Raw genomic sequence first — 13,005 nt, 5'->3', positions numbered from 1 at the left:
GACGAAACGATAAAGAATGCGAAAAAGCTTGTGAAAGTACTACTGGTCATTACAGCCCTACACTATTCAGTCATAGCCGGCTCCCCGTTGCCACGAACTTCAACTAGTCAGCCAATGCGAAAAACATCCCAGCCATTTCCATCACTAGGATAAACTCACCTCGCTCCCGCTGGCGGCCTGGGCCCCGCCGTCCCGGCCCCGCTCGAATGCGACGGATACCCCGACAAGTTCGTCGACGACCCAGACGCCTCAACAAACGGGCTCGGCGCCCTCATACTCCCGCTCGCCCGCCCCCTCAGATGCTGTTGGTGTGGCTCGGACGACGAATACATGCCCGTGACGGGGTCGATCGGCGCGCGGAACGAGCTGCGGATCGAGTTGCGCGCCGAGTTGATCACGGATCCGCGCGCCGAGTCCTTGCCCGAGTGCGGGCCCGAGTTGGGCGACCCCGGGCGGTTCATGTTGGCAGCAGCTACGTTGTTAGCAGAGTTCGACAGGCCCGACTCGTCGTCCTCGAGGTCGGTGCTCCGCTTGACGATCTTGCCGTCGCCGCGGGCCGTGACGCCCAACGCGTCCAGCTCGCTGGTAGCGGGTCCGATGTGCGTCTGTGACTTCATGAAGGACGTGCGGTCGTCGTTCATGAACTGGTACCGCGTGTCGGGGTTGTTGTGGAACAGGACGATGCCCGTCGTGATGATCAGCATGAGGAGGAGGATCAGGGCGAAGGCGGCATTGGCAATCCACAGGACCACGCCCACAACGCCAATCACCAGCCGGGGGAGCCCAAAAACGTCGGTAAAGATGAACAGGAAGACGGCATTGATGAAGTTCATGGCGCAGATGGCAATGTTGAACGAGTTGGTGCTCTTGTCCATCCAGGGCCGCAACACAGATGCTGCAATAAGCGCCGCCGCCTCGATGATGATGAGCGCCACAGCCTGAACCGTTCCTGCACGCTGGGCGAACGCGATGAACATTCCCTTGACCAGGATGTAAACGAGGACCGGGACGATGAAGTAGTACGCCGAGGCGCGGAACTGTACGTATAAGAAGCCCCATTTGTTGAGAGCATGGGGGTCGGAGAAGAGAATGTAGGCGGGATTGCGGTGGAGGGCGACGGAGCGGCGGGCAATTCGAATAACTCTGTACGCTGCATAACCCAGTGTCGTAAGGATGCCGAGGAAGAAAAAGACGGCCAACACCATGGCCGCCGGGGAGTCGTTCTGCGTGAATTCCCAGAGGCAGAAGATGGTGATTTGAGGGAAGCCAATTAGGAGCCATCGGAAGAGAACACCTGACAACCATTAGCTCCGGCCGCGAAGAAGGTATCAACTGATTCCAGCCCTACCCTTGAGAACAGTGAACCATCCCGCACGGAATTCGGAAAAGGTATCACTCTTCATCATCTTCGTCTTGACCGCCAACTCGCAGAAGGCTTTGAACAAAACGACACCAAGAGCGGCCAACAACATAAAGATGTAGAAGAAGGTGAGGACAGTCAAGAACAGGTTGGTCGTTTCGATGCCCGCCCGGAAAGCTACTCGCTGGATACCATAGACGATGTAGCTACCGTACGAAGTCTGGACGGCCCGCTTGGCAAGGCTGCCGACCGACCGCCGAGCAAGATCGACGGCGGGCTCTGCCAGCGGAACGGACCGCTTCTCGACCTGCACCGACACGGTGTGGAGGGTATCGAGAAGGGTGGACGCTGTCCCACCGGTCGACCGCTGATACCACGTCAAAATGTTCTGGATGAAGCCGACGTTGATGACGCCCATGCTCCACTGGAAGTCCTGGGTCCACGACTTGACGACCGGAGGAAGTGGAACAGCGCAAAGACCGAGCATGGCCTGCGCTTGGAAGAAGCCAAACAGGGAGATGGTGTTCGAAGCAATATGCGAAGCAGCGTTGGAGAAGCCGAATCCGTTGACGATGGCCGACGAAAGGAGGGCGAGAATGATCACGGCAGCAGACGCCCATTTCACGCCGATCAAATCCACTATTTCCTCGTCAGTATTGGCTTGACTTGCATCCAAGGTAGCTTCCGGGGGAGGCTCAAGCTCAGACATACCGGTCATCCCGTTCGAGATTTCCGCCTCGACGCAGGCGATGCTCTGGCCAGCGTTTTCCCCATCGGTCCTGTTGATGAAGACCCTGACGGTAGCATCAAGATCCGGGAAGGTATATGCGATGCCCGGGATCGACGCGATGGCCTCCTTGGTCACGGGAAGGTTGAACGGATTGTTCATTTTGCCCGAGGTCATGGGACAGAGGCCGGGAAGGTTGGAGTTGCAGGGATCGACTTGGGTGTGGATGATCTCGAGCCCGTAGGCAAAGATGGTGACGTCGAAAATAACATGGCCCTCAATGGACGATGTCGCGATCATGTTGATTGAGGCCGTGAGATTGTTCGGGGTGAAGACAACATCGAACAAGCTGGCGGTGAAGCCCGAGTTTTCCTGGCACGCCGCCAGAGAGCTGGATCGGAGCACATATTCGGCGCTTGTGGGGAGCGCAAGGGCGGCAAGAGACGAGAGGAGAAAAAGTGGTGTTGTTGGTTGAAAACGCATCTTGGCCGGTTTGCCCACCAGGCCCGGGCAGAGCACTGGTGATCGATCTCAAGTGGGGTGAATCGGGAGTTAACAAGGTGACAAGCTGTCGGCTACAAGGCTGGCATCCTAGAGCCGATTGGTCTTATCAATCCGTTCGGTCTTCGTCAAGTCCCGGTGTTAGATGGATTGGCTCGAGCGAGGGCAGGTTTCGAGGATAATCGTCGGTCTTGAATGGTGCGATGCCCAACTTGGTCAAGCGGTCGGGTTGCGTAGAGAAAACGGCACGGGCGATGTAGAAAACGAGCGACAGCGGCGAGTCGCCTAGAGGTGTCCGTCCGAGTGAAGTCGTGACAATCGGGAGGCGAAACCGCAGAATCGCAGACTCGATGTCAGATGTTTTGTCGATGGAGAAGAGCTGGCTGGAATGAGCGAGGTTGAAGTTGGTTGAGAACGAGTGGGGACATCGACTCCACCGAAAGCAGCAAGCAGGAGCAGGGAATCTCGTGTTGGAACGAGTTGGCCCGAGCAATGCAACGGTGCTTGGAATCGCATTCGGATGGCTCACCAACACGAAGTGTGGCTGTGCGGTACGAAAAAGTAAGACGCCAAGACCTTGACTGGCTCATGCTCCCTACCATTGACATTGCGCTATTCGTAATCCCGTAAGCTTCACGGTAATGTTATCCGTAGCGCCCAGAGATCCGGAAAGGATGAGGTCATCCACATCCATCAAAAGTGTTCGTTTTGCAAAACGGCAATCAGCTTCTAGAAGTGTATGGGATTTTGGCGGCTGCCTTCTACTATACGTCTAGGTACTTGTACAAACCTGTAGCATGTCAAAGTCAAGCATACTGTTACCGATCTAGCATCATATCCGACGCGACACGACTGCAATCGCTGACTCAGCTCACTCGGCTCGCCCGATGGTTTGCGGAACGAGATCCCGTTCGCATTCCCGGTCCGTGGTCGCCTCCGACACGAGTACTGTACCTTACTGCGCGGGCGACGGAGATCGGAAGGGGTCGCCCTTTATACCTCCGTTCACAGCCCATCGGGTTCTCCAGAACGCCTCCAGCACATTCGCGATGAAGAAGCATTATCGGCGCCAAGATCTCTTCCCCTGTTGAGATGCGAACCACCTGTGTCCATGGTAAACTTCGAGGCTCGGTACTAGCTCGTTCAGGCCGTCGTGGCCACCTTCCTCCATCCTCTTTTGTAGTACAGGAACCCAACAGCCTCCGTTCTGTCCTCTTGCCACGTCAAGTCCGTCGTAGGCTGCTTGTCAAGCCTCCCCTCCGGCCCATGTGAGGCTTAACGCTGCATGCATGAGATCGTGTCGTCCCTATCACTGAACCCTGCCGCCGTCCCAAAAGGGAACGTTGATGCACCTGCCTATGCTCCGTACCGATCAGTTATGTCATGTCTCGACTGCGAGAGGTAGACTGGCGACCAGCCCGTTCCTCTCCTTGTCGTCCCCGACGTATACTCCTCGTTGTATTAGACATGAGGGCCCAGACTACTGATCCCGTCACTGGTATGACGGAGCGCGCTGTGTTTGCTGATCTGGACCCAAGCAGGGCGGTGGCGACCTGGGGCTTTATGGACGTCGTCGACCACTATAGCCGGCCAGATCTCCTATGGCTGGGCGTGGATAACGGTAGAGGGAAGTCGTCGCCCATCCAAGTCGGTGGATAGCCGTGAGAAGAAATAGGAGGATATTCGATAAGTGTTAGGGCTAGGCATATGCCTTAGGTGACTAAGAAGGTTGAAGAATTTATGGAGATGTTCAGTGCCTTGAAATGGGAGGAGTCGGGCAACCCGGAGTCTGGTGAGACTCGGACGACACGGATTTCGACGAGCAACCTTACGAATTGATCAGATCAGTGAAGAGGCGATCTAGACTGACTAGCAGCCGAAGTCTTAGAAGGACGGGGCCGACATCACGTCTGTGATGTCGCTTTGCATCTGCGCGAGTGTTGAGGGCTTTCAGGAATGATACCAGCTGTCGAGGACGCCATTCTTAAGGCAATGAGCAAGACCTTCAACAAGCGATCGGAGATGACGCTGACGAAATAGACACACTGCGTGATGGCGACGTTATATCAGTAGTATGCCTGAGAAGGTAAGGGGCCTAGTCATCCTTGAACTGGCATAGTTGAAGTTCCCCAAGTAATCCATATGTATCCACCAATCCACCAGACTACTGACTCCTAGCCTGGACGAGATTTCCATGTGCACTGGTCACCTTTGAATGGAGTTGATATATGCTATGCCCTCTGCACGATAATCATCCTTTTCGACGTAGCTGTCCCCCATCGGCAGACGGAAGACGAAATTCGCAGGGTTGCTTTGATGAGTTGTTGACGCATACCGCGGCCACTTAGGGATTTCAGTTACTGGCGTTCCATCAGCATTATTTGCAGGGTCAAATTTGGGAATCATTGGAGCTCTAGGCGCCAGATGAGAATGGGCTTACCTCCATGTCCATTCGGGTCGAGATCCGCTACAAACGAGGCCCATATGCGTGCCGCCAGCGCTGCAAGCTGCAGACGAGCGGGGTCTTCTCCTAACGGGGTGAAATCTTGGTCTGGATTCGCAAAAACGAATGGGATCTTCGCCGTTGCTTCAAGTCAACATGAACTGGTTGGCTAAAACAAAGGGGGGGAACGGAGCAGAACATACTTCGGCAAAATGCTGCACACCAATGGTTGACGAGGTGTTGAGAGCTGCCACATCCCATCGATACGAATATACGGCTTTGTTGGCTTCTGCCATGGCCTGCGCAAGAAGTCGGCGCGGTGCTGTCATGCATAGGTCGCCGGCCATGGACGAATACCGCTTGTACATCAGCCCCTTCTCTGGCCAGGTGACGTTGCCCCAGCCATAAGGGCATCCGATGACTGGATCGTTGGGGTAGTATGTCAGGAGTTTCGTGGCTTGCTCCCGGGTCAGAACCCAGCGCTTGGATGCTGTGTATAAGTCCTGTTAGTGATGCCCCCGGGTTTGTATGACGCATGATACGAACCCGTCAGCTGCTCGATGCACTCCTCATCTGTGTCCACACCAGTTACCCCGAAGCTCGTTCCCTCGTCCGTGTTGGTCCCGAGAAGAATGGGGACTCGGGCAATTCGGCCGCGCGTGATGCTGACCTGGGGTTCCTCTGCAATGAATTGCCCGTCGACCGTAGCGAACCATTCCAAGCCCTCGTATGCTACAGCATAGAGGGATTTGAAAGGAACCTCGCGCAGGCATTGGAGCGTATCCAACGAATTTGCGCATCTGGACGTTGCATCACTCAGCTCATGAGCTCGCCTTGAGAGCGACAACATTCGACTCCGACTTACCCTGCCTTGCTCACGATCCGGTCATACATCGGCTGATGCCAGTCTGTGCCGTTCCATGGCGGGCCGACTGCATTTCCTGAGTTTAGTATAGCTGATGTTGCCCATTAGCTCGTTAGGGTTTGGTATAACTTGGGGAGGATCGGCGAACCTGCTCTAAAGAGACCTTCGTGATTTCCACGGTTGGCTACTAGATGGGCTCCAACGCTGTATGCGCCGCTGTAGGCTAGCTCGTCAGTCCGCGGGACCTTTGCGCGTTGTTACCTTTTCCGCACACTAAATATAAGGTACTCACGCGGATTCGCCCCAGATTGTGACCTTGTTGGGGTCTCCTCCGAACGCGGCGATATTCTTCTTGATCCATCGCAGAGCAACTCGCTGGTCAAGCAGTCCAAGATTCGTACCTCCGGAGGCCTAACAGAATAAGGTAAGCGGAAAGTGTGTCAATGGGATGAAATGGAACCAACATACGCGGACTTCTTTGGAGTCCAGGAATCCAAACGCAGCGAGGCGGTAATTGATCGAGACGCCTAGTATGGGCTTGTTATTGGCAGCTGCCTGTTGGATTATATAACTCATGTTGTATCTTCAAACCTATCAGACATTTCCGGCTTGTTGTTCGAGGTCAGGGGCATGAAGTGATCACTCACCGTGGATCTGCTGTTGCACCCTGCTGCCACCCGCCTCCGAAGATCCAGACCATGACAGGGAGCAATCTCTTATTGCCCGCCTCTCTCCTTGGCCGGATGATGTTCAAATTCAGGCAGTCCTCGCTTATCTGGATCAAACCCTTTCCCAGAAGCTTGGTTGTATCCGACCCGTAGCCAGGGCATTCGTATCCGTATCGTGTCGCATTGTAGATGACAGTCGCAGACGGGGAAGGTAGAGGGCCGGCACTGCTATCATTGGACAAGTAGACCGTCTTCAAATCCGAGCGAGTAAAGCGCGGTGGTTGATCTGCATATTTGATGCCCAGAAATACCTCTTGGTCGAAGGACGGGAGGAACCGCCCAACAAATGTGGTCCTGGATCTAGCTCTGGCTCCTGCCGACAGAGTAACAGTGGGATTGGAAGGCGCAGCATTGACGTGCCATGTCGCTAGAAACGCGAGCCAGCTGAGCGTTGAGAGGACGTGTCGCATGATGCATGAGAAGCTGGGATGACGGGGACGACTATACGGACGCTGATTTGAGCTGGACAAGCGACGAGGACACAGCTGCAACCGCAGGTGCTCTAATCTAAACTTCCACCTCACTGAGGTAACTACCTAGGTTGATTCGGATATTTGGATCATCCTCGACGATGACTGTAGACCTCAGGCTGGCACCTGATAGCTCCATAGGTACGACATACTTGTTGTCGTGGAAGCGGGCCACAAGCTCATAGGCGGAAGATGTTCTGGATGGCATGCAATTGATGGAAGTTTGGACCTCGATAACTTCTTCCCCGCTTCCCCACACTGCGATTGGCCCAGATGCGGGGAGTATGGAGCCTCAAAAGCTTCCCCGCTCTCTTTCCGTACCTCCGTACTCCGTACAATCCGGCTCTGGTTTGTTCGCTAGCGTGGCACATGGCAGGGCACAAGACATGAAAACAAAACGAAGAGAGGAAAGAATAATGGAATACAAAGACAAAAGTTAGAGAAAAGGAAATGGAAAGTAAAGATAAGAGGAAGAGGAAGAGGAAGAGGAAGAGCAAGAGGAAGTTACCAAGAAGTACCAAAAATACTTCGATTCAATTGGTGCGCATAAATAAAGCCCCCACTGAGATTCCTTACCTTGGCTTATCTGTGGAGCATCCAACATCGCCCAACCACTCTTTTGCAGAGACACTTCAGCAAGGCCCACAAGATCATGAACTTCACTGTCGAGCGGTCGCAGAACCCCATGAAGAGCTGGGGATGTGCGGCCGACCGCGCGCGATGAATCAGAGCCCTTCGCTCTTCTGTTGGCCAGCTCGGCCCGAACCTGTACTGCCGGGAAAGGGAGTGATCGGCATCAAATCATGTTTAAAGTCCAGTCACAACGACCTCACGCCTGACACACCACAATGCCGGCGCAGACACCATCCAGTTCCGGCGGACAGTTGAATCGAGCAAAACCATCGTGTTCCAGACCTCATCCCCCGTCATGACATCTGCGACACAGTTACACAGGCTTCCGGGCTTCAATGTTGCCAACCACCTCGAGAAGCGGAAGCTTCTCATCGCCATTAACAGCATCGCCGGCCTATCCATCTTCTTCTTTGGCTACGACCAGGGCATGATGGGCGGCGTCAACAACGCGAAGCACTACATAGACCTTATGGGCTTCGGTTACGTGAATCCAGAAACACAAGAGCCGGTGATTACCGACAGTCTACTGCAGGGCGGCATCGTCTCAGTCTACTACTTGGGTACGCTCTTTGGCTGCCTGCTCGGCGGATGGGTCGGCGACAAGGTGGGCCGCATCAAGACTATCGCTTTCGGTTCTCTGTGGGCTATCGTCGGAGCCAGCCTGCAGCTCTCGGCGCAGAATGCGAACTGGATGATCTGCTGTACGTCTTCTCCATCTGGCAGGATAACCCAGGTTGCTGACGAACTGAACTCACATAGCCCGGGCGGTCAACGGCATCGGTACCGGCATCCTCAACGCCATTGTGCCCGTCTGGGCGACAGAGACGGCTGAGCACACATCCCGCGGACAATTCATCGCCATTGAGTTCACACTCAATATCTTCGGAGTCGTCGTGGCCTATTGGCTCGAGTTCGGCTTGTCTTTCATCGACGGCGGCTCCTCGGCCTTCCGCTGGAGATTTCCCATCGCCTTCCAAATCATTCCGCTGCTCATGCTGCTAGCGGCCGTGTGGTTCTTTCCTGAGTCGCCTCGGTGGCTAGCCAAGGTCGACCGCGACGACGAAGCCCTCTTCGTCCTACAGCGGCTGCGAGGCACGGATGCCACGGGGCTAGCGCGTGCGCAGGCCGAGTACCACGACATCCGTAACGTGGTGGCTCTGGAGCGCGAAGAGGCCAACATGAACTCGTACTGGCGCATGTTCACTGGTGTCGGGTCTGGAGATCTGCACGTTGGCCGGCGCGTGCAGCTCGTCATCTGGCTTCAGATCGTCCAGGAGTGGGTGGGCATTGCCGGCGTCACTGTCTATGCCCCGACCATCTTCCGTATTGCCGGCTTTAGCACCGAGAAGTCGCAGTGGATCAGCGGCCTCAACAACGTCTTTTACATGTTCGCCACACTGGTCTGCGTCTTCACCCTCGACCGCATCGGCCGCCGCTGGACCCTCTACTGGGGCGCCGTCGGCCAGGGCGTCGCCATGTTCCTCGCCGGTGCCTTCTCTCGCCTGGGCCAGGATGCACGCAATGCCGGCGACATGTCCAAAGCCAGCTCCTACGGCGCCGCCGCCGCCTCCTTCGTCTTCATCTTCACTTCCGTCTTCGGCGCCACTTGGCTAACTGTCCCCTGGCTCTACCCGGCCGAAATTTTCCCGCTGCAGATCCGCGCCCGCGGCAACGCCCTTGGCGTCTTTGGCTGGTCCATCGGTAACGGCTGGCTGACTCTGCTGTGCCCCGTCATGTTCAACGCCATTGGCGAGAAGACGCTCTACATCTTTGGCGCTTGCAATATCCTGGCCATCCCCGTCGTCTGGGCACTCTACCCGGAGACCAACCAGCGCACCTTGGAGGAGATTGACTTGCTTTTCTCAGCTCCAACCCCCTGGACCTGGGATGCCGAGGCCACCTTTGCGCGGATGAAACAGGAGAGATCCGACCTGATCGACGCCGCCCGCCACGCACAGGGGGTTGACATCGTCAAGGATGAAGCTGGCTTAAATAATGAGAATGTCGAGGGGGCAAAGTCGTCTTCGGATGTGTAGACGCTGTGATCAGCGGAGCCATCCCTGGGGCTCAACGGGCTGGCTCTGGAGGCGGAACTTTATGGGCACAATCTTTGCGGGCTGCACGACGGCGATTGCTCGCTCGGCTGGCTCGGCTCGTCGCTCGCCCGGAGTCTTGCCCAACGAGATTCCGTTCGTGTTCCTGGATCAGAGCCGCCTCCATTAACGACTACAAACCACGCCAGCGACAGAAACCGGGGGGAGTCGCCATTTGTGTCCGGAGAGCAGCGATCGAGTTCAGGCTCAAGTTCCTGGCTAACAACCATCCGGGACCTGCAAGGCTTCACGAAGATACCCGAGCAAGGGAAACAATACTGACACGATCTGTGATGCAGAACTTTAATGGAAACCTTGGAATCCATCGATGTGAAGAACTCGAGCTTAGGCCAGTGGTACAGCCCCTCTCTTGTCCCCGTCCCCTCCCAACGCCCAAACACGTCTCTGGTCATGCAGTTCTTCGTTTCTTACACCATCAGCCCACTCAACTTCTTTCATCGCTCTCCGTTCGCGTAGTATTCCTCATAGTCAGACCGCTCCAGCGACCAGACGTTGAGAAACTTGGGCGGGAAATACCCACCGTTCTCCCAGTCGACAATCTTGAGCACATGCAGCGTGTCGGCATGCATCATAATGCTGTGCAAATGCAAGTTACCTTGGCAAAAGACGTATTCCTCCCTGCCCGACTCGGCCAGAAGGCGTCCCGCTCCCACTCCATCACCCACAGCGGCGGAATCACTACCACGTTCAGCCCGCCCGTGTCCGAGATGAGCGACCTGAGCTGCGGAAGCACCTCGTCAGTCACGAAGCGTCGGGCGTTGGCCTTGGCAATGCGGTCGCACTCGGCGCACTCGCCTCGGCGACGTGCTTCTTGCCTGTCGGCATCCGGCACTCGTCCTTAACGAGGGGCAGCCAGATGCCGTTGTGCGAACTACGTTCCATTTCGATCCATGCTGTGCCGTCGGCGTTCACCCCGAACCCGATTAGCCGTGGTACCGGAATGGTGGTTCTCTTCGAGATGTGTTGCAGGGCCGCGGCGTTGTTCAACATTCGTTCCTTATCGTAGCGGCGCCCGACCACCTCGCCCTTGCCATTGTTGAACCAGGGCTTGACGATCTGATTGAGCTCGACTGTTTTGGATTTGATGAGCTTGTAAGAAGGGGCGAGGACCTCGCCCTCCTTCTCTTCGTAACCAAACGGACTGCGAGCCATAATGTGACGCAGGAAGAGGCTTTGTGACGGTAGTGAAAGGGGAGAAACTGCAATGAAATCGAAGTATACGGAAGTAGATAGATTGACAACTTTCAAGGAGTAGACGGCGGAACTCTGTGGACTGCGGAGGAAGTATCCAGTCTGGCTGGACAGTGGATACCTCGGTCGTTTTCAACGAGGGAGAAGTGCCTGATAACGAGGCGACTTTTGTATTCAACATGAGAACAGGTTGAAAAAATGGACTAGGGGTGGTAGACAGTTATGAAACAGTTCAGCGGCCAATAACAGAGCTCGTACAATAGATCTCACCGACCTGCAGCCAACAGCAACGAGGACCAACGCTCATTGACCTCCTCCCCCTTGCAGAACTGGAACTGCGGGCTGCACGGATGACGAATTCTTCTGCTCGCATCGTTCATGAAGCCCTGAAACATCAGTTGCCTCGCTTCAGGTACTCAGCCCTCCACTGCCTGACGCTGGCTAGGCAATTAAACCTCGGGTAGAGTCTAAATGATACGTATGTACCTAAGCTAGTATTTAGGTAGGCATGTAATGAACTATACTCGTAAGGTACCAATTTGCTTGGTACCCCTAGTTGTCTTGCCTAGGTAGCTTCATCCACATATCACTCGGCCTTTTCTTCGCCTTCTGTGGTTGGTTTTAGACACAGTCTAGGAGCAAGTGCGTCCGCACTTCTCCTCTTAGGTAGCAGGGCCATGGCTCTCCGTGCAGACCAACGGCCTGGTCGGGTTGTATCAAGCCAAGAGTCAAAGGCCAACATTAAGGGTTTGCGTCAGTTAGTGAGAACCTGTTACCAAAGATAGAATCCAGCAGTGATCGAAGGTGGTTCATGCAGATGCTATGTGGTGACCTTGGATGACTGTCAAAAGAATAACAAGCTCAGTCTCGTATATATACAATATAAATCACCTATCAAGCTGCCTTTGCTTTCGGTAGTCACCATCACATCACGGCATTCTTCATTCGACATCTCATCTTCGCTCTCACAGTTCATGGTTTTACCCCTACTAGCGACAACCTGCTCAGGCCAATTTGATATTTTGTCAGATACCTGTGGTTTGTAGTCACAACTCCTAACACGAGATCCCCATGCTTGTATCTCAGCGGCTAACTCTCTTGGATCTTTCTAGATAACATACCTGTCTCTCAGTTTTCGCCGCACCACACCACCCGAGAATATGCAGAAGGCACTGGTGGTAGACAGCACGCGTCAACCCCCGGTAAGGCGCCGTACTCGCGTCCGGGCCACAGAAAGCTTCCGCCTCCGGGAAGCAGGAGGGTTCGACCTCGGCAGCCCGCAAGCAGCACACTCCGGCTCCCCCGAGACCGCGAGGGGGCGAGAAGGGTGCCGGAGGTCGTGGCGACTTCGTCGATAACTACAACATGAACTGCTGGCACTTTAAGGAGCACGTTGATCAATCATCCTATGTGTGCATCAGATGCAATTTCCGCCCGAATTTGCAGTGCGCGTGGTTGGGGGTGCGGAGCAAACTCGCGCTATCATTGGCCCGTTCCCTTCCCTGTTTAAGTAGCCCGTCGCTTCCGAGTCACGATTAAGTCCTTGATGGGCTTGCTGGGGCTCTGGGGACGAGGAGATGAAGGGATGGGTGGAGACGACGGAGGACGATGGTGTACTGAGCTGGTCTCGTACTGTCTGTCTCAATTTGACAGGCAGAGGTGCACATCACACCTAGGTAGTCTCAGGTAAATCCTTAGCTGGCCTTGCGTGGAAGGTTCTGAGGAATTGGCCATTGCTGTTGGAGTGAAACTTATCAGCCACCTAAGTCAGTGAGTTGATGCTCGTTCAAATTCTTATCGTCGACGACGACGACGAACCAGGGTTCCAGACAAGCCGCCATCAGCGATGAGAGGACCACCTACGCGCCTTGCAGGTTGGTTCACTTGCTTCAGCGCCCAAATTACCAGAAGCACTCCCGTGTCTCGTTACCCAAGGTACCTTACCGATGTATAACAGTCTCTCTACTTCGAGA

The 13,005-nt window shown here is 55.1% G+C and overlaps 5 protein-coding genes across 5 annotated transcripts; 2 read left to right on the top strand and 3 right to left on the bottom strand.

Moving 5' to 3' along the window:
• Window positions 1–155: 155 nt before the first annotated feature.
• N657DRAFT_580317 (TRP-domain-containing protein) lies at window positions 156–2,570 on the bottom strand (the record flags this gene model as incomplete). The annotated part of the gene is made up of 3 exons (XM_062789452.1): window positions 156–1,294; window positions 1,349–1,999; window positions 2,072–2,570. 3 exons carry the CDS (start codon window positions 2,568–2,570, stop codon window positions 156–158), a joined length of 2,289 nt encoding a protein of 762 aa, XP_062643922.1.
• Window positions 2,571–3,759: 1,189 nt separating this feature from the next.
• N657DRAFT_169978 (uncharacterized protein) lies at window positions 3,760–4,309 on the top strand. Its single transcript, XM_062786068.1, has one exon. The coding sequence runs from the start codon at window positions 3,972–3,974 to the stop codon at window positions 4,245–4,247; it is 276 nt and encodes a 91-aa protein (XP_062643921.1). The 5' UTR covers window positions 3,760–3,971; the 3' UTR covers window positions 4,248–4,309.
• A 484-nt stretch (window positions 4,310–4,793) lies between these two features.
• On the bottom strand, window positions 4,794–7,034 carry N657DRAFT_658680 (carboxylesterase family protein; the record flags this gene model as incomplete). The annotated part of the gene is made up of 9 exons (XM_062794918.1): window positions 4,794–4,999; window positions 5,029–5,164; window positions 5,235–5,521; window positions 5,578–5,831; window positions 5,897–5,987; window positions 6,045–6,112; window positions 6,189–6,307; window positions 6,365–6,479; window positions 6,544–7,034. 9 exons carry the CDS (start codon window positions 7,032–7,034, stop codon window positions 4,794–4,796), a joined length of 1,767 nt encoding a protein of 588 aa, XP_062643920.1.
• A 988-nt stretch (window positions 7,035–8,022) lies between these two features.
• On the top strand, window positions 8,023–9,763 carry N657DRAFT_683949 (general substrate transporter; the record flags this gene model as incomplete). Its single annotated transcript, XM_062796622.1, has 2 exons — window positions 8,023–8,428; window positions 8,487–9,763. The coding sequence occupies 2 exons, from the start codon at window positions 8,023–8,025 to the stop codon at window positions 9,761–9,763; spliced, it is 1,683 nt and encodes a 560-aa protein (XP_062643919.1).
• Window positions 9,764–10,275: 512 nt separating this feature from the next.
• N657DRAFT_636826 (uncharacterized protein) lies at window positions 10,276–10,993 on the bottom strand (the record flags this gene model as incomplete). The annotated part of the gene is made up of 3 exons (XM_062791463.1): window positions 10,276–10,417; window positions 10,507–10,678; window positions 10,717–10,993. The coding sequence occupies 3 exons, from the start codon at window positions 10,991–10,993 to the stop codon at window positions 10,276–10,278; spliced, it is 591 nt and encodes a 196-aa protein (XP_062643918.1).
• Window positions 10,994–13,005: the final 2,012 nt, after the last annotated feature.

This window comes from Parathielavia appendiculata (assembly GCF_033297405.1).
Source record: "Parathielavia appendiculata strain CBS 731.68 unplaced genomic scaffold N657scaffold_19, whole genome shotgun sequence".
Taxonomy (NCBI): domain Eukaryota; kingdom Fungi; phylum Ascomycota; class Sordariomycetes; order Sordariales; family Chaetomiaceae; genus Parathielavia; species Parathielavia appendiculata.
The sequence above is the reverse complement of the archived record's forward strand: the minus strand, read 5'-3'. Positions and strand labels throughout refer to the sequence as shown.

What these genes read in the sequence shown, in the direction of transcription:
- N657DRAFT_169978 (XM_062786068.1), top strand. Translation starts at nt 3,972, where the DNA reads ATGTCTCGACTGCGAGAGGTAGACTGGCGACCAGCCCGTTCCTCTCCT.